Here is a 21295-nt window from a genome sequence, read left to right as displayed (position 1 = left end):
ACAGTGAATATACCTCTGACCCAGACCGAGGAAAGGGAGATTTATGAAATCCACATGTTTAATACATTTCATTTTGTCCAAGGGATTTGTATTGCTTACCACAGTATTTTAGGGGTTGAAACACTCTGTATAGTCACAGCTTGTATTGTCTGAGGAGAATAAACCCTGTCTGGTTCTGGCTGCTGAAGATTTGTTTTATAGCACCTCCTTTTGCCTTACACACATCAGCCATGCGCTGTCTGAGGTATTGCATTTTATTGTGCTGAGGTGTTAGGTATACACACCCTTAATCTTTAATGCATAATCCCTCGAAAATCCGCTACATAAATGAAAAAGATAACCCTCATATCAGTGTGGTGACAGAAAATAAGATAGCTAGGTAATTTAATAAAGGATTGACGCTGGCCCCGGTGTGATACGGTGTGTGACCTCTGTGTATTCATTGTGTAGCGCGGAGCAGGTGAGCCACTATGAGAGTAGTTCTTCCCCATTCTGAAAAACCCATCCCGGGAGTTTGCGGTGACAAACAGAATGCACCATATGGATTAAAGCGCAGGGAGGGTAGTCACTGAAATATTTGCTTTCCCAAAGTGTTGACACAGTATGAAAAAAAGGAGAACCACGGCTGTGCTTTCCCCGCTGTAATCAGGTAGCAGTTATCGCGGCGAATTGTTTGCCTACCTAATGGCGTTTCCATTTTCTGTGAGTCTGTGTCATCGGCTTCCCATTTGGAAGCACAGGCAGGAAAGGATACAGTAAGTGCCGGAGCCCACGGAGGCTTAGTGTTTGTTCTGTCTGTGAGTATCAACAAACAGACAAACTGAGCGAGAAAAGTCTTTTCAGAAGCATCATAATGTGGTCAGCTGCTGCCGCAGGAGTTCATTTAGCAGCTGACCACATCAAGTCATAAATACCCCTCCCGGCAAGCGCTTGTTTTACATCAAAAATGCACTTGAGTGTAATGTTGACAGATATAGCTTGTGACGAGTGATAGTCAGAATGTATGAGCGCCCATTATGCCGCTGTCAACCTCTGGTGCCAGACTGAAAATAAGCAGTTCACCTCTGTTTTCATTCAGGAGAGTGCAGCAGACAGCACCGGCTTCTCCGCTGTATTTATTGACTTGTTTTACTAGCCTGAAACAGGGTGCTTTTATACGGGCCTCAGTCTTAAGACTCTCCAGACATTTACATTATTCCTGACTGAGTTACACACACGTATAAAGGAGCACGTCCGCAGGCTAGGTTAGATATATGCTCTCTTTCCACTTCTCTTACATTCATACACACATGCACCATTTTATTACCCCACCATTTTAGATATTGTTACACTGTACTTTTCCTCTATTACTGCTCCATATTTCCAACATTGAATCATCTTTGTTTCTATTTCAGCTAATTAAATGGCTTTTTCTGTTTTAAAAGTGCATAAAAACTAGCAAATGTGTTTGAATACTGCGGTTTTTTTTTCCTGTTTATGCTGAAGCTGATCCAGTTGTATAACAGCGTAGATTTCAGGAGGCACTAAAAATCATCTTTCGCTGACTAATCTGCACAACTGCAGCGGAAGATAATGAATGCCAGCACCAGAGTCACAGCCAACACTATGATCCCCCCCACCCCCCTCTCCACCAAGTCCTAAACCTCCAGCAGTATTTAGATGATATTTCATTTTAGAATAAACCTCTTTTCTCTCCCACTGTGAAGATATTGAACTCTTTCACACAGATGTCATCTTAACCAAAGCTTATTAAAAAGATGGACATCAAAGTTGTGGGTGCCCATTTATCTTATAGCACTCTAATTGGCCACCACAGGCAAGAGAACAACTAACTCCAAAATAGGAGGCGTCGAGTGGTTGGGCTAAAGAAGAGGATGTCTAAAGACCTCTCAGTGGATTCATTGCCAATAAATCCTCTGGAATGAAAGCAGGGGCTTTTCTTGGGGGGGGGTGTGGAATTTCGCAAATACATTATGAAATGTGATACGCTGAATTAACTGAACACTTATGGCCACGGGGTTTGGTTTCTTTGTTCGTGTGTAGGTTTTTGTTGGGTTTTTTTGCATTGTCCTGCGTCTGACCTGCAACTTCAATGTTTGCTTGACATGAGGCATTACGCTCTGAAAAGGTCACACCGCGCACTAGCCATGACTGAACTCAGATTTCATTTTGCAAACTCTGTATAGTTTTGAGTAACCCGCAATGAATGAAATTCTTTAGCCAGAGTCACTGCTACTCCATCAAACGGCACACACACAGGCCTGAGGTGAATAATGTATTATGTTTTCCACTCAAGTGGGCAATAAAAACACAAAAACAAAGTCATTAATTGCCCACATACAGTAACCAAATGCCATCAAGAGCCTGTGCTCTCATTAACCTGGCACCTAATTATCTGCCTCCAGTCTGAGTCCTGACAAGCCCCACCGTCTGAACCCTCGGCTCGGTTGTGTTGTGTTGTGTTGTGTCAGCACTCGCCAACCGCAGCCAAGGCACCATTAGGTACAGAGAAGACAAAAGCTTCTTGCAGCAAAGGTTCCCTCTGCACGCACCGCCACAATGTTCCTCCTGTTAATGCCTTCCCTTCCAATTAAATCTGCAACTGTTAATTATTGTAATTATGAGAGCGAGCTCTAGCTACCCCCCCTCCCCCCTCTTTCTCCAACCCCTCCCTTGCCGGTGTGCGGAGACGCTACGGGAGCTGTTGTGTTGCTTCAGTGGCGCCTCGTCTCTGCTCCAGTGAAGCCCTAGTAGGGAATTGGATGCAGACGGGGACTTGGTACACATGACAGGGGTGACGTGAGGGAGATTGCACGGTTCATCTTGGATAACTGGGCGAGCAAGTCACAGCCGATGGCCACGCCTCCAGTCTAACTCATTAAATGGTGTGTAAAGTACATGCTGGGAATAATTAGCACCAAATAACCTTTTTTTGCTACATTGTTCGCGGGGTATCGTGGGGAAAAAAAAAAGGTGGAGTATCATCTGTAGGTGTGCAATAAAAGGATTCAGCTGGTCAAATGAAATGAGAGCGATGATATTCTCCCAGCGATTATTCATTTGCTTTGAAAACCTCACAGTTATTTCAGTCTTTTCTTATGGTAATATGAGACTCTCTTCTTTCCATGTTTCTTTGAGAGACTTGCGATGGATCTGAAGTGATGTGTTGAGTATAAGGAGAGCTGATAAAGAGTGGATGGCAGGCCGGCTGCCTGTTAAGTCTCTGCGTGTCTCAACATCCTCTTTGGCCTGCTTCTGTCACAAGCTGTTGTTTGGCCCCGGACCTGATCTGCACAGCCACTCCTTGCACTGCGCTCTGCAGACCTAACCTGCAACATCCGGCTCAGGATGCTTGCAGAAAGAGCGCTCTTGTTTTTTCGGGTGCATGCAACCCTAAGACACTGGATGAGGATGTGTTTTTGTGAGCTTTAGCAGTCCAAGAGACGCTCAGAGAATCAGCATGTCAAGCGCAGCCTTATTCCGATATAACCTCAGTTTGCCTCGTAGCAGAGTCCTTACACGCTAGCACAGCCTAGCAAAGGATTCTGGCTTTACAATTTGGAGCTGAATTCTCTTCTATAAAAGACACTGAAGGAAAGAGCAGCTCCTTCTGCTTCAGGCAATGCAGCCTTTTCGTGGATACACTGCAAAATCTAAATGATGGACTGTCAACTCTCTTGCAGAAATGCCACTGCAAAGAATAATCTCTCTGGCAGTGGATCATGGTTGGCTGTATGCTACCAATGCCGTTTCTTTGTTTATGCAAGCATGTAGCCTTCACACGCACACATGCAGACACAGATACACACACATATGCACACAGGGAAACACACAGAGCACATACACAAAATGCTTCAAGCCTAAATCCTTTCTTTGGGAGCATACAGTGAAATATATGGGATTAATAACGTGAATAGCATTATTTTTTCACCTCTAGCCTTTAAAATAATGCATGCTTGGCTTGGCGTCTGGATGAAGTTTTTGCCTGCGTATTTGCCTGGTTATCGGTGTGTACAAGACCTGCTGTGTGACCTGGTTTCATGCAATCTCCATCTTCTAATTAGGAGGCTGCAGAAAGGCTGGAACGAGAGGAGGAGTGATTAGTTGCCTTTGGGTATTTCATAAGTGGCTTTCAGTGCCACATTTGCATTATTTGCTTGGGGTCTGAATAACAAATCAGCCTACCTTTGCAGCAAATTGAGGCTAGCAGCTAAAGACCATCAGTACATGAAATATAAAATGAAACTGAGGAAAAGAAATAAGCAAAACATGCTAACACAATATAGGTGGTAAAATGAAATATTGAAACACGAGACACAATAACTGTCTCAGACGGTCCAACTCTACCTGCAGCACAGATATTAAAATATCCTCTGAGTATATTTTCCTGTATTTTCATCTTAGATTTCTGCCTGAATAACACGCAAGCGTCCCAGCGATTTGCGGCTCATTCTGTGACTAGCAGACCATGTGAACCATGTGAGCCCTATGTTGGAGCCCCCATGCTGTATGTGTCCTGTAGGGTCAGTCAGTGTGCTGATCTGTAGCGGAGGTCCTGTCCACTCATTTGGCCAGTCTCCCCAACCGCTGCGTGCGGCCGCCACCGCCAGGCCTGGTCAGCCATCACTACACCACTTGGCCGTTTGCCCACATCGAGTCTTAGAGGGCAGTCAAACAAAGCGGGGGCACTCACACGTCCACGTATAAACACACACATCGCACACACATGCACGCATGATCACAGCGAGTGACAGTGGCTCTTGTTTACCCAGCCCTCCCACCCTCCCTCACTCTCCTTTCATCCTCTCCCTCTAGTCTGTCATGTTGTGTGTCACTTCCCACAAATGTCAGTGCCACCGTGGGACAGTGATTAATTTTGGTGTGCTTGGCAAAATGTCTTCAAGATGTTTGTTTGGGTTGTCTTTTCCCACCCCCTTCGCCCACCCCCGCTTCCCCGCATGTCTTGGAGTCGTGGGTCGAGAGTGGCAAGCCACCCCCCTTTCCCCTTCTTTTCCCCTCACGCCCCTCGCCCCCGCTGTCACAGCCTCCTCTTATGGAGGGGGTAGGGGTGTGGGCTCATCATCATCGAGGGACAAAGGCTACCTGAACTGACAGAGATCTTCTTTTCTGACCAGAGCCACTCCCCACCACCACCACCTCCATGCGCTGTCTGTTTAGTGTGTGCTGGTGGTGTATGATGGGAGAAGTCTTGACCTAGCACTGAGGGGCTGTAACACTTCACTGTCAGCGCGGCTGATTAGCTTATCACTCACCGCACTGGGAGGAAATACATCATCATTGTAGACAGGGATTCCCCAGTTTAGGGCCCATTCCCTGCCTCCTTTTGCTCCACATTTAATCACCAGACGCTCTGTCCCCTCCAGTATTTCAGCCTCACCTCTAAAACCACTCCTTAGTTGCTTTCAATGCGAACTTCCTTCTTTTTAGGTGCGTCTTTAGTTAAATCTGAACAGCCATGTTCTGCCTAACGCATGCGTTGGACGCTGATATTTTCAGAGGAGAGAAGGATGAGCCATCTTCCCAAATGATTCTTTTCAGCTCGTCAACAAAGAAAAGTGAAACACAAAGTGGCAAATGTGCTTTGGCTTCCCCACAGTGCGGTATCAGGTATGGTAATTACTCTGCCATTAACATTGGGAATAGTTAATGTGTATTAATGTGTTAATGGCATGTTAATTACTGTACATGCTAGAGAGAGCCCGCAGGCATTCTCTCAGATTCTTTGTGCCATGTGGATGTAGGCCAAGCTTAAAAAAGCCTTTAAGAACGTCGATGAAAGAGGATCCTTATGTTTCATTTGTCAGAACAAAAGATTTTCAATGGTAATTTGATCCAGCTCCCTGCTTCTAGAGCTGAAAGTCACTGATCCAGGCGCCACGACAAAGGAGATGATATGAAGTCAAAGGAGACGTGGAACGCGGCTGTAGTGACACTGGCCTCTTTGTGAAATGGATACTCTAAGCCCTCTGTAGTCTCTAGTGTGTTGCTTTGGCAGCGGGTTTTAATAACACGGTGGATTAGAAGCCTTGGATCCTGAGTGCCAAGCCAGAGTTAAAGCTCACCTTGGACGAGCCTCAGTAACAGGCTAGATGCCACGGTCCTCCCCTCCTCCTCCTCCTCCTCCTCCTCCTGCTCCTGCTCCGAGCCGCCTCTCTGCTCACACCGTCTACTCCACGGCTTTAAGAGAGATGACCTTTGCAAATATTGACAGAAAATAAATTCTGTTTCGATTAGTTAGCTTTGGGAGACCTTTGCGGATCAATGCAATTAGATGAACAGAGTGTCGATTTGTGGCCAGAGCTCACTGGAGGCACTGGGTAGGAGAGGAGCTGCAGGAGGTCAGGGTTACTTGTAATGAACAGGATGTTTTGGAAACAGTGGTGGAAGTAACGGAGAAACGGTGAATCGTCAAACACAGTTAAACAAACACACCAACATTTTATTGTCTCAAAAAAGCATTGGAAAGAAACAAACAAAATCTCTGGCTTTATCTGCGCTCTGCTCTTCTAGTGTATTGTCTGGCATCTGACAGTGCATTCAGTGCAGCAGAATGAGGTGCAGAAGCCCAGAGCCACCCCTTCCCTCTTCAGCAGGCCACATTAACCCAGCAGGGCTCTGCCTTTATGGCTCTCCTGCTCACACTTCAGTGATGAGAGTAAACAAGCAGCAGGCCAAAGGTCAGCTAAGCCCACGGAATAAAAGAGGGCACAGGGGGGAAAAAGAGGTGGGAGGAAAAGGAGAGCGGCCCGAGGCAGTGCTCAGATCACTGTCAGGGCTTCAAGCAGGGAATGATGTACGAGACAACAGCCCAGAACCGGAAATGATTATAAACAGAGAACAGGGGAGAGTATATGAGAGAAAAGGGCTGCATTGTCTTTATCTGTCAAATTTGTTACTTCCTCGGATCTGATACGGACGGTGAAACCTGTAAAAAATGAAAAGGAGAACCACCCCTGACTGATAGGGATGGATTAATCACAGTGTCTCCTTTTGTCTCCGCCACAGAGGAGAAATGAGGAACAATCATATAGGCAAGTGCTTTTTCCCCAGCTACTTCACCTGAATTGTTGAATGACAAACGAGGCAGATTAAGGACATGTTATAACAATTTCAGATTTTTTTTTTTTTCTTCTCTCTTTTACATCATTAAATTCGCTCTGGTAATTAAGTGAGCCGGCATCATCATGTGAAATAACCAGACCATATATGGATTTTTCATTCTTAAGTTCCAATTGCTCTCAGGCTTCACCAAGGTGACACGACTCCCGCACTTTCCCTTTGCACTGAGATTAATCCCACTTTGACTGTGGAGGTGGATTAGAGCTAAACTCGGGTGCCCAAACTTGTTTTAATACCCATATCGTCAGACAAAAACAGGATAAAGATTTGAGCAGGCAAGCAGCATTTGCAGTGCTAGAATGTGACTGTGGCTTTGCAAGTTACTATACAGATTTGTCAACCGCACAGCAAATTAAAGATATTATCTCGCCGGAGCCTATTTTGTGCAAGTCGTGTGATGATGCTGAGCTTAGACAGTGAAGCTCCTCCAACAAAGGTGCACAGCAAGATACCCGTTTTAAAATTTTTTGTCTGTAGGCTATGTTTTTATATTTTTTTCTAATTTTTTTTGTGTTGAGACAGACACATCGTGCCTCTAAACATGTGTGTTATGAATGGCCAGCCGTAACTGCTGTGGCACAAATACACCCTGGTGGACTCCTGCAGGGGCCGTCTGCTTCTCAGGGCAGCGCGGTAATCATTTTTATCCCGCTGATTTCCCAAATAGAAATGGACACGTATGATAAAAATGTCACGGCCACTCCGCATGTCAGTAGACTAACAGGATTACATGTCACTTTCTAATGTCTCGCTCTGTTTTCCTTTGAATGGCCACATTATTGCACACAGGAACTTTGTGGTAATATATGGTAAGAGACTAGTTGCTCTTTATGGTCTGTGATTATTTAGTTTGAATGAAACTGGTGATTTATGCCCATTTAGCTGAAAAGCCCTGTAAATTCCCTCAGCTGCATTTCCCCTGGATATAGAGTGAGTGGAGTGAAAGTGACAACTGGGTTTGGTGTGGAAATGTACGCTGCGTCCCAGAGTTATATTTAATATACCTGACATGAAAAACATGCCTACCTACTTACCACCACCCGCAGCACAAAGGCAAGCGCAGCCCGCTGAGCTCAAGTTGAGAGAGAGTGGGAGTAAATACTGAATTAGGAAAATATGAGCTGTAGTGGCAGACAAACCACCAGCTATTAGAGCATGTTGAGATATGTAGCCAGGCGTCTGGTCAGTCAACATTTGAATCATGCGGCATTTTGTTTTCGCGCTGCACAAAAAACTGGAATAGAAACAGTTGAGGCCGTCCAGAACGAGAGCTTTGGGGTGGAGTTGCGCAGATGCAGTGTGATGTGGATGAGGGTTAGTGGAGCAGCGGCATATTGTCCACATGGATGGCTTGGCTCTGCGAAGCCTGATGGAGCCTTGTCCAGCATCTCAATGTCTCCAACACAAATAGCCACATTCATCCACTCCTCTCACACCATTACACCTAAAAGACTCAAAGCCAGCCGATCCATAAATAGAGGCAAATTTGTTTTTCAGTGGAGCTGCAGTCGAACAAAAACACAGATGAAAACATCAGAGGTTACAAAATGATGCCTAATATTTTTTATTATTTTTTTTAAATCAGTTTTTTAGAAAGACGGACAGAAGAAAAGGAGTGCTTTCTCTCTAGTATTTCCTCCTGTGGATGGTTTGCAGGGTCAGTCGGTCAAAGCGTGGTAAAAGGGCTTCTCTGATTGCATGCCTACTGGCTGACACAATAGAGCCACTAATCTTCTTATTTAGCATCCACTGGCTGGCCATATCTTAATGAAGCTGTAATGAGCTGTTGAAAATCCCTGAATTGCGGGAGGGATTATTGAATTGAAACAACTCTGGTAATCATAACGTTCGAGTAGCCACTCAGTATTTACTGCCCATTGAGCCACATTTTTATCCACTTATTAGAGTGGATTGCTCCAGCTTGTTTTTGTTTTAATTCTGACCTGCAGTGTTCTGTTGTTTGTTTATTCTCTGTAAAGCCCTGGCATTGTGGCTGCATTGCCAATGCATCAAGGTGTGCATGTACGCTATCTGCTGGGTGATTACGACTCGCTGACAGACCGGCGAGACAGAAAACTGGAGGAAATGAACAGCGGGGTCTGAGAGCAAATTCATGAATGAGCAGTTTACATAAAATTGACTCGGCGCTCATTTCGCTGTATGTAGATTTTGACTTCACCAGCACATTTTTATTACTTCTTAGAATATTGCAAAATCCGGATGGTAAAATAATGCGAGATTCAAAACCTCATAAGCAAATAGAAACGAGGTTACTTTTTTTTGGAGTTCCCAGCATTCACTGTGTCAAAGACAGAGACACTCACTGGAGGTATAGTTTTCTGTTTAGCATCCTTTCGCAGAGTAGAAGTGCCACTTCACCATTGAGCATTTGTCAGTTTATGGATGTTGCTGTCATGTCAGCCTTCCCGTACACACAGTGTGCAGCGCAGTGTGTAAATAAAAGCGAACAGGCATAGACATGGGCGACAGGAACACAGCACATACACAGGAGGCACCCAGTTCATACCTGCAGGGGAAACATCACACTATAGCAGACTACACAGACATAATGCTTTTAATTGCTCTTAACTATTCAGTCCAAGCCTATTTCATGTGTTTTATTTTTCACTATAAGTAGTATTTTGTCCCTGGATGGCATTAGTTAACCTGCTGTCCCTGCTTTATGTGTCCCTTCAGGTCTCAGCATCCGTGGTGCCCAGGAGGAAGACCCCCCAGACCCCCAGCTCATGCGTTTAGACAACATGCTGCTGGCAGAGGGTGTGGCGGGACCAGAGAAAGGCGGCGGATCTGCTGCCGCTGCAGCTGCAGCCGCGGCCTCCGGCGGGGCAGCCGACAACTCCATCGAACATTCCGACTACAGAGCCAAACTCACCCAGATCAGACAGATCTACCACACGGAGCTGGAGAAATACGAGCAGGTGAGAGGGCGTATTTGCAATCTTAAGATCGAGGTTAAGATCATTCCGAAAATGGCTCTAGGATTCTGTTTTTTTCTTTATGTTTTATATACCCAGCGGCGCCTCTAAGGGAAGGCGAGGGGTGGTCATGGCCCGCATGATAAAATTGCTGGATCCCTCAATTACTCCCCAACAAAAAAAAAATTAGAGGCTGTCATTACTGTCTCCTTTAAATTAAAACTGTATATTTGTCTTATTAAGGAAAAAGACATCCAGCCAGATGTGTGGACTTGAGTCACATGACTTGACTCAAAGTCTCAAAGAACTTGCAATGACTTGGACTTAACCACCAGTGACTCTTGATTTCAAAACTCTCGATGTTAACATGGTTTTCGAATTCCTGAAATTCAGTTGTGGTTTTTGATTTTGCTGTGCACCCCAAGATCTTTATAAATGGGGCTACATTTATTTGGCCACCCCTGTTAAAAACTTCTAGAGGCATTGCTGGAAATACCTCTCCTTGCACCACTTCAAAGAAAAGTCAAATACATCAATTTTGTATTTCTCTCACAGTCAAAAGGTTTAAATAACTATGTTACTACCAGCTATTTGGAATTCCAGTTTGCGTTCAAATGGGCCCATTGAGTTGTACTTTACATCACTTCAGAACACGCAGAACAGCTTATTCCCTGCATTAGCAAGAAAATTGCAGAGAATATGCATGATGGGGGAGAATGTGTCATCAGCTTTGGGAGAAAAAAATTGCGGTATTATTCACTGCGTTGTAGCTGATTATAGAGATCGAAAGGAGAGCCTTAGTCATCTGTGTTAAATGAAAGTATGATCAGCTCCTTCACCTAGCACTTTGAGCTCGCCATTAAACACACGCATTATGGGGCGAAAATAGAAGGTGTAACAGTGATGCTTCAGCAAGCCGGTGAGGTAAATTAGACTAATTTACTCTGTGCTCTCTGAGAGAGAAGGTGGGTACGCGGGGGCACACAACACTTCGCCCGGAGTAAATGCATCTTTCTTAAGGGTGTTTCCAGGTTTTAATTATCTAAATGTAAATACTTAACGAATTTTACTCAGAGTAATGAGCTAAAGTGTGCACTACGTAAATGAGTTATTCTAATTAATCATGTATGAACTACTGATTTAACGAAAAGCTGTTTAAATTCGCCTCGCATTAGGGCCAAGCCAAATTGCAAATCTGCATTTATATTCAAAGATGACTTCACCTATTATGTCATCAGTGTAATATATAAACAGCGCGGTCTGTTGAAGCTTTTAGCAAAAAGAGTTCGCATGTAATGAACTTCTTGTATGAAAAATGTGCACAACGTTAAGAATATCAGTCAAAGAGCTTTTGTAAGTTCACTGCTGTGACTTGGGACGTTTACAGAACTCACTTTGGCTGCACTTTGTGTCTCTCTGTCACTTGGCAGGCATGTAACGAATTCACTACCCATGTGATGAACCTGCTGAGGGAACAGTCTCGCACGCGGCCCATCTCACCCAAAGAGATTGAGCGCATGGTGGGAATCATCCACCGTAAATTCAGCTCCATCCAGATGCAACTGAAACAGAGCACCTGTGAGGCTGTCATGATCCTGCGCTCCAGATTCCTTGATGCCAGGTCAGTGGATCGTGTAGCGTATAGAAATTTGTGTGTGTGTGTGTTGGTATCTAGAAACTTCTGTTGCTTATATATGACCTATATAAGCAAATCCAGTGGGCGAGGTCATTTTTAGACTGTGTGCAGGTCAAAAAGTTTGTTTCTTTCTCCCACTTTTCTGGCACAGCACACAGTATGAGCACTGCAGAGATGCATGATTTTAATTATGTCCATGCTCCATGCATTATCCATTTCCAAGACTATCATGGCCCCACACCTGAGAACAGTTAAGACCAAAATGAAACGGGGGCCGAGTCATGTGTAATGGATGGAGGGGAGGTCATCAGCAGGTGTTGTGGATTACTCTAATCGCTAACAGTGTGGGCACTCGGTGGAGAGCGGCACAAGTTTGGGGCCAAACAAGCCGAGTGGAAGCACATTTGCTTGCCCACTGCCTGCGTGAAGCGCAGTAAACAAGGCAAAAATAAGCAAATGCTCAACAACATGATAAGTAGTGCCCTTGGGAGGGACGGGGACCCAGATCTAGTTAGAGTTTGCTTGTTTCTGCTGGAGATCCCTGGGGCTGTGGCACTTCAGGAACAATGCTCAACTGTGCATGCCGTGATTTCTATAATGTACCGAGATGCACTCCGACTGGGCTTTGCGCTCCATCACAAAGCCCACCCATCCGCTGCACTAAACTCCACACATTACACGCTTGGACTGGAGATTGGAGACCAACAGACCAAATTAAACATTGTATGTGTTTTGTGTGTGTGTTTGTGCACTTGTCACTTTATTGGTCGGAGTCTGCTCTTCTGTGTGTTGACGAGACTCTTGGAGCAGGACACGATATTCTGCTCCTGAGGGCCCTTAGAGCCCCATTCCTCATTATTTTCACCATTTATGTGTGAGATTGATTGTGCAATTTGTGCGATCCAAATGGATGAGTTAATGCTGGTCCCCACTAATAGGCTCGCTCGGCCCTTTTTTCTCTCGTTGTGCTCCCCACTCAGGCGGAAAAGGAGAAACTTCAGCAAGCAGGCGACGGAAATCTTGAACGAATACTTCTACTCGCACCTCAGCAACCCATACCCGAGCGAGGAGGCTAAAGAGGAGTTGGCCAAGAAGTGCAGCATCACAGTTTCCCAGGTGGGTAGTGCTCATCTAACAGTAGCTGGTGGGTAATCAGGGTGGGGAAAAGCCTAGAGGGATAGTTACCGTAGGTCACACCACCAAGACACAATGTCCTTAGCTAACCTTGACATTGTGGCTGCCTAATGATGCTTCAGTCAAGGCTGGTCCCAGTCAGTCAGAGCAGGGCCACAGGGAGGGGAGGCCTATATCATCTCGGCCTCAATCAAAGCACTATGCTGTCCTTCCTTAGCCACCCCCCCCTTGCCTAACGCTGGGTCCCCTGCCATTTTCCCCTCTCATTCCCATCCACCATGTGTGCTCTCTCTGTTGCCTGGTCAGTCGCTCAGGTCATAAGCTGGGAAGAAAAATGGCATCATCCATTACTTTAAGAAAAGCAGTTAAGTCTGGTGCTTGAAAACACTAGATGATACCGGCTATTTATTTGTATGTTTGCTGCTCAAGTGACCTTGCAGGACTCTCTCTCTCTGCTAATTCACAGTAACATTTTCCCACTTCATATATATATATATTTATATATATATAGCATAGCCTGCTTGTTGGGTAAACCTGAAGGCAATATCTCTCACACCTAACCCCCACATCCACAGTATTATTATCCTGTGCTCTCTTTTTCTTGCTATGATTGTGACTACTATCTAGATTTTTTTTGATACTCTATTGTTCTATGGCTGTCCTCATGAGACACTATATCACAGAATCTATACAATAATCTGCCGTGTTTTTTTCTGTGTGGGGAGGGGGTATTGAGTGTAGTCATGAAGAGTCAGATACTGTAAAAGCCCATTCTTTTTTGCCTTCAGGGGGTGGGAAGCACCATCACAGTATCACAGGTATGTCATAACTTCTCCTGATCCACTGTTTTTCATTTTTTGTACCTCCTATGTTTATGTATGTACAGTAACAGCCTCACAAATTTTCCACTGCACAGAACCTCCCTCCCTCACACTTCTGGAGTAATGCTAATGTACTGAATTTTAGTGTTTTAAAGAGAAAGTTTGGATCTTTTGAAGTGGGGTTGTATAGGGTACTTAACCTTAATCAGTGTGTTACCTACAGTGGATGTTTGTCAGCACACCCCCAGTTTGGAGAAGCAGGCTGCATTCAGACATGGACGCTAAGTAATATACTGCTGTAGATAGGGATCTGAAACGAAACGTATTTTTTATCCCCCTAAAACAAAGTCCTACCTAAAAAGTCCGTATCAGTTTACGTGTACGCTATACTGAGAGTATTTCCACTGCTTCACCTTAATGCCAGTCAGTCTGTTTGGACGTGGAAGCAATCAAAAGCTTAAGATCCCCATCTATGCTCTTGTCAAAGCTACCGGACTCCATTAAGAAAAAACTGTATTTTTAGCTCACTCAACACAGGAGCTGCTAGTCTGCTGCTGCTGCTTTAATCAGTTAGTTAGTTTGTGTTATTGTGTGACTTCGGTGAATCCGAACAAACCCTTTTAAACAAACACACAATAACACAAAAATGCCCCTGTTCAAAGCAGCGGTAAACCATCAGCTCCAGTATTCAGCGATGTTAAATCACAGTTTTTTCTCAGTGGAGTCTGGCTTTGAAGAGAGCAATCTTTTTAATTCATTTTCTTAATGGAAAATTGTTATCTTACATTAAGGTAAAGCAGTAAAAATACTCTCATTATAGTGTACATTTAAACTGATATTGATTTTTTTTATTTTGATTTTGACTTTTTTTTTAGGTGGGTAAAAACTGTTTTGTTGCTGACCCCTCCACAGCAGTAGATCGCTTAGCTTCCATGTTAGACTCCTGTATGCTTCTCCAAACTGGGGAAACGCCGACCACCATCTACTGTGTGTCATACATCGACCATTGATAAGTGCTTCATACAACCCCACTTTAAAAAAAATCTGAACTATCCCTTTAATGTGAATTTACATTTAAAAAAAAGAATGGATAATCAGCATTTACATCCCACCTGTAAATCACACAAGAACACATATTTTTTAAACTACACCCATGTTATCACCATATTATGTGTGTACAAATGTGTCACATGAAGTTTTACTTTTTGGCTATTGTTCACCACATTATTTATTTTATTGTTTGTTGTAGAGCGTCAACTGATTGTGTGGTCTTTTTTAAATCTTCAAACTGAGATTATTTACCTCTCCTACCCGCCCCATGATTGCTATTATAGCCCTTAAAGAAATGGCCACCCGACCCTCACAAATGGAGCTCCACTCTGTTTTCTGAGTGCTTTGCAAAAAAAAAAAAACAACAACAAGCCACCGTTCAGTTCCCATGAGAACAAATCAGTCTATGCAGAAATTAGAGGGCTTTTAAAAATTCACTTCAGCTCATCTCAGGCCCCATTAGTGGCATACTCCTCGACCGGCGGAGGGCCACGCAGACATTCTTATTGACTTATTCTTAGTGCTTTGGCTCATTTTAAGTGAGTAACAAAGTCGGAGGCTCGACATGATGCCGTAAGTGTGTTATCCCTCACCGTGGCCCCGGCCCTCTCAGAGTCGCACGCCGCTCGCTGAGGCCACTCTCAAGTCCTGGGCTAAGTAATTTTTCAAACACCCACAGAATACTTTTATTTGTGGGGCTTTGCTAAATGCACGAGCGGTTCATTAAGTAAAAACCATCCGTCGTGAATGGTATGCCAATAGCAGTCTGCAGCTTTGCTCGATACATCATCGCTGACGAAACACCCTGCATCATTTCAGCAGGGATCGTTGAAAATGCAAGTGATGCAGAGTCGTTTTCCCTGAGCATGAAGCCTTTTTACCTCAAGAGATTCCTGCAGCTCAAATCTAGAGTTTTATCGAAATGCTGCACTGAAACCACTACCTAAGTTGTAATACTGAATCATGAGAGTGCGATGAGCTATTGACAGTGGCTCTCTAAATGCAGGATGTCGTCTCATTCCCTTTGTCACTCTGCATGCGCTGTGCTGGGCTCCTGAATGAAGGCATAGGATTGGATGGTTGTTGTTTGGGTTTACGGAGTCCACATTTGATATAAATGTTCCACATTTAAGGCAGATTCCTGCGCAGAGGCTCATTTACATTGCTTACATTTTTCTTCTGAGCGACACTTTTCAATATTTCAGATCATAGTGAATTTAGAGAAGCCAAGACTTGAGCTCTTATTCATTTTTAATGCTGCCTGTATAATTGATGGTACCACAGCTAGTGAGCCCACCTTTTGTATTTGTATTTAAGGCTTAGGGCTTTGTAATCTCAGATACATTGAGATCGTAGACAGATCATGCATTGCCTTACATCAACTAGCAAGGACGTATTGACCTGAAATAGGGTGAAATAGTTTGAATTATTAACCACAGCTCCGCGGCTTCTCTAGTGGGCAGCGAAGGAGGAAACGGTATTGTGTTCTTGCAAGGAGTCTGCGTGGTCATTATACAATCGCTGCCTTTGAGGCTGCTGATGTCAGGTAATTCAATCTCACAACCTGGCTCTCACCACACATAGGAGTCAATTGAATGCATGGCCTGCCACAAGATAAAAGGGAATTAGTTCTGTAGATTGGGTTGTGCTCCACACCTTACAGTGCCATGCATTTTGTTCAATATTTAGCTGAACCCAGGAATCACTAAAGCAGGAGTTCAGTGGGCAGGAGAGAAGAGGTGCGTCGCGGAGTGCAGAAGGGTGGTGTAACATCTGGAGGGTTTGATGCCAACGCTGCTGAGTCTGTCCAGGCTTGTAACACCATATAGTGGCAGAATACAGTCATGACACACTTCATCATAAAGGACAAGAGCAGATTAAAGTTTGTTTCAGCTGTTCCTAACTTCTGAAATAATCACATTTTAATATAAATGCTAGAATTAGCATGCATCACTGCCTTATTTAGGACAAAAAAAACTAGTGTCTATCTGCCGCTGTCAGCTTTCAGACTTAATGATACAAATATGTCTTCATGTGCAAACACCCCAACTGACATTTTAATAAATGTACTTCTGTGTAATACACTGTTTGCATGGACGTTTCTGTTAAATTAAACAGACTGATGAGCTTTAGAAAAACATTTCCTATGATTTCCGGGGGTTTGTGGGCACTTTGTGGGCTGTCGAAAAGAGCGAGAATATTGCATCGTCTTTGGCTCCACAATCCACCATAAGCAGGTTAAGTAAAAAGGATGATGGCCAGGGCTTTCATTGCTTCCAATTAAACCTTGCTTGTTAGTTTAACCTCTAGGTAAACCCATCAAACAATTGATGTCAAGGAAACCCTGCCAACAGTGGGCCTCGCCTGAATGGTCATTAATTTTAATTGCCTAGATATTAAAGATTTAGAGCACAGAGACGTGCAGGATAGAAATGATCTGATGTCCTGCAAATCCAGTCAGTTTTTTACGCCACAGCATTGGCGGGCTGCTGGGGATATTAAAATTTAAGCACATGGGTGGAAATTAAATAAAGCGTCATTAGGGGCAGCTGCTCTTTGGCTGGTCCAGCCGTGGGCTGTAGGGGCCTGAGAGGGGGGCAGCGGCAGCGACAAGACACTCTAATTTATAGAACCATTAAAAACAAGCATCATCTCATTATTATCCCACTGTTATTGCAGAGCCAGCACTCACACATAAGGTTCACCCCAACTTTTCAGCCGCTGACTGATGTCGCATGTCATCGTTTAAGTTCAACAAAATTAGCGTTACAAAGAGCCCTAAATCTAAACACACGCACACACTTTCAGACATTAATTTGAACTTCCTTGTGCCTTTAGAGTTCCATCTTACTTTGGTCAAATATTTGTTTTTGTCTTTAAACACATCAATTAACACTGACTGCCTCGATAAACTGTGTTTACTGCTTCACATGTCTGCAGTTCTTTACCCTCTAACTCTTGTTTTTGATAATTACAAACAAAAGTTGCTTCCCGAATGACTGAGCAGGCACACACAGACATACACACACACGCACACACATTAACACTCTCTGCTGTATTAATGTTTTGTCATTTATTAAAGCTCTCATGTGCTAGCCAAGCCAGCCTTTAATTAAGGCTGACTGTTTATGAGGTTATTATAAGAATTTTAGTCCAATATTGAACACAAATATATGGTGTGTTTGCCGTGCTTTTGTTTACGTCAGATTTATGACATACTGCCTTACATATAACAAACTATTTGTGGATGCATTTGCTCACTTGTCTTACAAATTAAATCATTTACATTAACGTTTTATAACTGCATTTACATAAGGTGTCAATCACCTAGACTCACTGATCTGGAATCACTGATGTTTTTTAGAGGGTAGAACATTTTTATATTTCACTAGGGGAAATATTAAGTTTTGAATCATATCAGCCCTGATATGAGAAATATCTATAATACATTGACTTAAGTGTCTGTGCAATAGGAGCCCCTTGTGTTTTAGTTTTGTCAGGAGACAGATCCGAGAGCATGTCATGCTCCCATCCATGAGAAGACACAAGTGGCTCCTGATTATGGCTTAATTAGCTTGTGTACCCGGCGGACATTACTGCAGGGGCTGGGAATTGGGTACTTGATGGACCCAAACATGACATCTTGAAACAATCACACTGCTCAGTGCACGGTGCTGTGGCTGCTTGACGTCTGACTCCTCTGCTCCTCCTCCTTCTGCTCTACCACACAGGTATCCAACTGGTTTGGCAACAAAAGGATCCGGTACAAGAAAAATATCGGCAAGTTTCAGGAAGAAGCCAACCTGTATGCCGCCAAGACTGCTGTAAATGCAGCACACGCTGCAGCCGCTGCAGTGCAGAACAGCCAGGCCAACTCCCCTACCACACCTAACTCCGGTAGGCACTCCTGCATATAGTCAAAAAAAAAAAACAGATCTGCCCTCTACCTCAGCCCTTAACCCGCTGCCTACCTGCCTCACTCTCTCATGCACCATTCACACAGCCAAGAGTGACAGGCTCTGCTCCCAGCTTGGGGATCACAGTGTCTCCTGTCTATAAGACAGTTGATGCCAAGCAAACTCATGCATAAAGAGAGCGTTCCTGACTTGTGAACCGAGAACACATGTATTTTTGGCAAAATAATGAAAAAAAAAAAAAAAATTGAGAAGGATGCCAGTGGGATTTGTTTTCCCTTGACTTTCTGTCAACTTCCTGTCATTTGTAATGTAATGGTATGTAGTCCCGCTGAATGGAAGTGCATTTATTTTATTTTTTTTGCTAAATAAGATCACACATAATTGCTGGGAGCATTTTACCTACAGTAATAGTATTATATGCAGTTCATGTCGAATAAGAGTCAAAAACAGGAAGCCTGTTTAGTGCGCTTTAATGAGTGATGTAATGCTGAGTTTGGACTTGGTTGACCTGCGTCGGGGTGTGGTAAGCTTATGAAGTGGTCCCTTTTTCTTGCACCCAGGATTCCAGATGAAAGATGAAGAGTTTCAGCTGGATTCTGCAGAGAGCAAAAACACTCTTTTAACCAACATGTTTACTGGTACTGGTCTTTTCATAAGCTTCTTATTGTCCTTGTCATTTACCATGTGATACCTCCCTGCCAACGTTAGATTGGAAGTAGGTGATGTGGAACAATTGGGAGCTTAAGCGACCAACCACAATATAGAACTGCCCCCCCTCCAACCCCTCCCCCTTGTGTCGTGTGAATTTCATTTCATTTGTGTCTACTGCATTTGTAAAAGAAAAAAAAAAAGATCCCCTTCAGTCCCTCTGCATATCGTCCCTTTCTGTTTCTTTCTTTGCTTCTTTCCCTCACCCTTGTAGTTGCCTGCTTTATGGGAGTCTTTCTTCAGTGTATTTGTCTGCTTGAGTTGGGTCTGTGTATGCAGACACGTGTGTGGTGTGTGTGTGTGTGTGTGTGTGTGTGTGTATTTGTGTGTGTGTGCTCTCCCTTTATAGCCTTCTCATGTATTCAGCTACTTACATCCTCCCTTTCCAGGTTCTTCAGGTTCTTTTAACCTCCCAAACTCTGGGGACATGTTCTTGAGCATGCAGAGTCTGAATGGGGATTCTTACCAAGGGGCACAAGTCGGAGCCAATGTACAGTCACAGGTAGGATCAACAAACGGGGACAGTTCCTGACTACCAGCGCAGAAAGCTGTCCTTGTCTTGCCTGTGTACTGAGCCATCCACAGTGCAGTCTGAAGCACGCTCAAATAGAAAGTACAAAAAAAACAAAAACAAACACGCTGCTCGTGCGAGAAGGGCAGTTCAAATTACCACAGCGAGGCCTCCCATAACCTCTGATTGACTAAAGTGTTTACTGACTATTTCGCTTTGGATGGAATATTTTGGCAGCCAAAATATAATCCCACCCCACTGCTATCATGCCGCAAAGCAATCTCCTGATTCCAAACATCTTAACATTTTTGTGAATGCATTTGGCTTTGACTTGAACTCTTGGGTTGGTATTGGGTTTTTGGTACTGTGTTCTCCCCCTTTTTTCTGTATTTTTCTGTATATTGCTATCTTCCTGTCTCATCCTGTTATTGTTTGTTGTTGATGTCTTCCATTTTGTAAGTTTAATGCAGCTGCACAACACAATCGCTACCATGCAGAAAAAAAAATGCTTATTTATTATTTAAGTAAAAATAAAAGCTAATTGAAAGCATACTTTTTTCTTTTTTTTGACTTTTGTTTATTATTCCATAGCCCTTATAGAAGATGTAATAGATTTGAGCATGCTAGTAACATCAGTATGCCTTTGTTGTTTCATTAGAGAATCTATTAGCTGTGTTACAAATGTGCCGTCTCAGGAGTCCCTTTGTGATTTCACACTAGTCAGTATCTGTTGCTTCACTGAGCATGTTTACAGTTAGTGCTGACCTGCTTGGAGACACTGAGTTGACCAGCTTGTCCACCTTGTCTGTCCCCTTCAGGTGGATACCCTGCGCCATGTTATCAGTCAGACGGCAGGATACAATGATGCTCTCGGGGGGAACACGATGTATAGTCCACATGGGTTAAATGTAAGTAGAGGTATTGTGAAGTCAGTTTTTCTGAAAATACGCTTCATTGTAATTATATGTAATTACAATAATTAACATGCAGTAATGATACAATGCGTTATACTCTTGGTACGTACAGATAGACAGGTTTAGAGGATCCTCCACCAGGAAATTTGTGTGTCAGACACTTCATTTCCTGCTTTCTGGTTAACTTTTTCAAACCTAAGCAAATTGGCTTGAATTCTTTCAAAAACAATGGAAGAAGCCAAGTGTGCAAGTTAACACGAAATGCCCCCCCACAAAAAAAAAAATAGCAAGAAAAGTTACACCAAAAAAAATCATGAAAATAAGCAAAAAAACCAAACAAACATACAAAAAAACACTGAAAAACCAAAAAGAAAAAAAATAACATGATTTTAAAAATATAATTATAAAAATGATGAATGTGGTTTCCTTTACATTTTTTTCCTTTTTTGGGATGATATTTAATAATCTGCCCACTGTCATTTTCTCGTCACCTTTTTTTTTTTTTCAGTTTCTTAGCAAGTTGCTCAA

General features: G+C 43.5%; 1 protein-coding gene across 6 annotated transcripts in view; it reads left to right on the top strand.

Moving 5' to 3' along the window:
• Window positions 1–21295, top strand: part of pbx3b (pre-B-cell leukemia homeobox 3b) — a 62356-nt gene that overhangs the window by 37619 nt on the left and 3442 nt on the right. The window contains exons 3-10 of one of the 6 annotated variants that reach the window (XM_042488715.1): window positions 9838–10079; window positions 11507–11697; window positions 12693–12828; window positions 13635–13664; window positions 18449–18614; window positions 19195–19272; window positions 19732–19844; window positions 20672–20761. In XM_042488715.1, coding sequence (XP_042344649.1) covers window positions 9838–10079; window positions 11507–11697; window positions 12693–12828; window positions 13635–13664; window positions 18449–18614; window positions 19195–19272; window positions 19732–19844; window positions 20672–20761 — 1046 coding nt within the window. Of the gene's footprint in view, window positions 1–9837; window positions 10080–11506; window positions 11698–12692; window positions 12829–13634; window positions 13665–18448; window positions 18615–19194; window positions 19273–19731; window positions 20225–20671; window positions 20762–21295 lie in introns of those variants that run through there. The other 5 variants (XM_042488711.1, XM_042488713.1, XM_042488714.1 and 2 more) reach the window with 5 other exon arrangements.

The sequence above is a fragment of the Plectropomus leopardus genome, chromosome 6 (genome assembly GCF_008729295.1).
Source record: "Plectropomus leopardus isolate mb chromosome 6, YSFRI_Pleo_2.0, whole genome shotgun sequence".
Taxonomy (NCBI): Eukaryota; Metazoa; Chordata; class Actinopteri; order Perciformes; family Serranidae; genus Plectropomus; species Plectropomus leopardus.
Note: the sequence above shows the minus strand (reverse complement) of the source record. Positions and strands in the feature narration are given on the sequence as shown.